At 38.0% G+C, this 3,277-nt stretch overlaps 1 protein-coding gene across 2 annotated transcripts in view; it reads right to left on the bottom strand.

Moving 5' to 3' along the window:
* diaph1 (diaphanous related formin 1) overlaps nt 1-3,277 on the bottom strand; it is a 117,534-nt gene that overhangs the window by 20,887 nt on the left and 93,370 nt on the right. For both annotated transcript variants that reach the window (XM_014007291.1, XM_014007299.1), the window contains 2 exons: nt 618-713; nt 402-496 (listed from right to left, as the gene is read on the bottom strand). In XM_014007291.1, the coding sequence (XP_013862745.1) occupies nt 402-496; nt 618-713 (191 nt within the window). The remainder of the gene's footprint in view (nt 1-401; nt 497-617; nt 714-3,277) is intronic.

The raw sequence follows: 3,277 nt of genomic DNA, 5'->3' as shown, positions 1-3,277 counted from the left end.
ACGGATAGGGGGGGATAGGGGAGGGGGGTTTCCATAGCAACTTCTGCATACAGCACGTTCTGAGAGAGCTGAAGAAAAGGCAGAACTGAAAAGGTGAAATTTCATTTTTTTGAGATTCTTTTTGTGAATTAAATCAAATGAACATGTTTTGTATAGCCCACAGATGGATCCTAACTTGTGCTAAGACCCCCATAATAGGTCCACTTTAAATAAAAAATCACTTAAGTGCAAGAATCTATTGCCAAAATAGACACTTTTATCTAATGTACATATTAAAGATTAACTGTACTCTCTTATAACCCCATATGCACATTAAGTAAACACCTCTTTTGTTATAGCATCTAGAAATTAACATATGCAGAGATTTTAAACAATCAATAAGGTAGTTCTGAACATTGTACCTGAACCATGGACTCTGTGAGAACCTTCTCATCGACTTGAAAGATGGCGTTTTTAATCTGTTCGTACGGGAGACGAAACGACCCCAGGAAAATGGCTGTGTGAGGAAAACACAATTACCAACAGGCCTTACTTCAAAATGCCTTTCACTCGACTGCTTTAGCTCATTCACTCAAATTGTAACATTTCCGGTGTGATGCTCTGTCAGCTGGACTTACAGAGGTTCTGAGAAGACTTGGCATCAAGAACCTTCAGTTCCTTCACCTTCTTCTTCTGCACTTGTTTATCCTCCCCACCTTCCGGCTCTTTTTTAGCTGGAGAGAAAGACAGAGGGGGATTATTCCTCAATATTTTTCTAAATATGGGAAACTTAAATGCAAATAATAGAAAACCAGTAATGAAAGCAGTGGTGTTGGCAATATAAAAAAGTGGATCAGAAGAATGGCTAGATGGCCCATGTGATGTATATAGAAACTGACAGCAGTGGCAGKGCTTTCCTTTTTCTCACTCTCCCCCAACTGTATTATATCAAGAAGGTGTTGGATTTTTTTTCTCAGCAGCCTTGGGTGAAACTGAACATAAAATGCCTGTAAAACTAGGGGTAATGCCTGGTGACTTTGGGCTTTTGAAATATGGCCAGACATTTGTTAACTGAAGGGCATTTTGAAACAGAATGTTWGCACAAACACACACAGACACACACAGTAGAAAGAAATATTTGAGATAAATTTGCTTTGACAAGGTCAGGGTTGTGACTGTAAGGATGTGTCAGGGTGTGGGGGTGGATGTGAACAAGATGAGAATTAGGAGTGAAGGATGAGCAGACACGCGGGATTGACCATCTAACAGCTTGATGTATCGAGGCGCAGCAGATCTAAGGTCAGCAGAAGTCAAAATGTCACATCTGTTCTGTTTTATGTCAGTATTATTTAACCCTCCAGAGGATTACCTGGAGGTCACAATTAAACAATAAATGTCAATTCCAAAACTGACWATTCCTCAAACTGACTGGAATCAGAACGGTCTCAGGCACCTTATCTTTTTGTTGACCTCTTACTTTGACTTCAGTCTCTGATTGAAGTTTTATCTTATAGTAGGACTTTTATCAGCCTCTTCACAACCTTGTTTTTCTCTTATCTTTGCAGGGAAAATAAAAAAAACCAGAAAAACAGGAGAAACTGTTTAGATAAAAGCCAACAACAATGTAGGTGCAGCATGTTTTAACAATTTGGTCAAAATATTTCTGTAGTTAAAGGCATTCCTTCAAGGAATGCTGCTTTTCATGCCAGAGTTTTATACAAAGATCATCTTAAATAGAGAAGGGAGGGAGTTGCGGCCATTAAGGTCAACGCTTTAAATTATGCACAACTGTGCGTGAAATCTCACAAAATGTGTTGTTTCTCAGTGTAAGTTTAGGAATARCTCAGGAATACATCAAATTTGAGCTCAATATTACAAATGTGTCCGACTTATAACCATTTGTGTGTTGGCTATGAATGAAATTAGCTGTGGCTAGAATTTTGAAATACAATGACCACAAACAAAGGTTAATGMGTTGTTGATGAACATCCAATGAYTACTTTCTGAAAKTTTCATTACAATCCATCCAGTGGTTTATGAGATATTTAGCGAACACAGCTGACTGCATTAGTTATTGAYCAAGTTTTAAAATCAGATATCAGGCAATCATTTATAGCTTGAAGAATAAGTTGTRCATGACTCYCAGCTACTAACACACCAAGTTTTTTAATCAAAATCTGTAAACTTTACTGAGTTAGTTATTGTTGTGTTCTCTAAGGTTGCTTAGCTTTGGCAGCCATCTAGAATGGGACAAACTCCAAAAGTCAATTAACTGCAGATGTACATCTAATGATTATATTTGAAGAGCATCAATAAAATTCTTCTGGTCGTTATTTTGCAGACAAACACGCACATGAGCAAAAACATTACTGCCCTTTCACCTTTAGCAGCAGGTGATAATTGTAGGGTTACTATTAAACAGATGTCAACAGGGATGGTTAATCTGGACTACAACTTCTGTAAGGTTTGTAAAATAAGTTGCAGAGACAAACCTCTACACTTAACTCCCAATGCTGGCAACTATTATTGATTTGATTAGTTTTTACGCCTTTGTGTTCAGTTTCTTGAACTGCCCTGCTTCTCTATAATGGGGGATGTTAGACTAGTCACAAACAATCTCATTCAAACAAGAACAGTGCAAGCATTCAGCAAGGACTGATAATTACAACAGCAGAACAACTTATCCATTCATCCATATGTCCAGTCAAATGGTGCTTTGTCTCGAGGAGAGACGGCAGTCTGCTGGACAGTTTGTTAATTACCAAGGCTTCTAATGAGAAAAGGCATCGCTTCATTTAGTCACACACACACTGACACACACAAGTCTGTCAATACACTGTGGAAATAAGATGCATTGTTTTGCTCAATGACAGCTTCAGCTTTAGAAAACTCATCACCCAAAATCAATCAAAGCTCATTTCCACTGTTTTCCATAAAGTTTGGATTGTTTAAAGTTAACTGTGCTCCTCATTACCAGAACAAGCTCTATTGTGTTTCCAACACTTTGTTCATAATCCCTGTGGAGCAGGAAACCAAAGCAGGAAGGCAGCCCTGACAAACACACCGGATAGGAAAACCTATCAGGGATCTGAGCGGAAGCAACATAAACATCTTTACACAAACACATGATCACATTTAGTCACAGCTGCAGGGCTAAAAATGAAGGAAGTGACATCATTCAACAACAACAACTAATAATAATAATAATAATAATAATAATAATAAACATCTTTACACAAACACATGATCACATTTAGTCACAGCTGCAGGGCTAAAAATGAAGGAAGTGACATCATTC

Source organism: Austrofundulus limnaeus, unplaced genomic scaffold (assembly GCF_001266775.1).
Source record: "Austrofundulus limnaeus strain Quisiro unplaced genomic scaffold, Austrofundulus_limnaeus-1.0 Scaffold1, whole genome shotgun sequence".
Lineage (NCBI taxonomy): Eukaryota > Metazoa > Chordata > Actinopteri > Cyprinodontiformes > Rivulidae > Austrofundulus > Austrofundulus limnaeus.
This window is presented reverse-complemented; position numbering and strand designations above follow the sequence as displayed.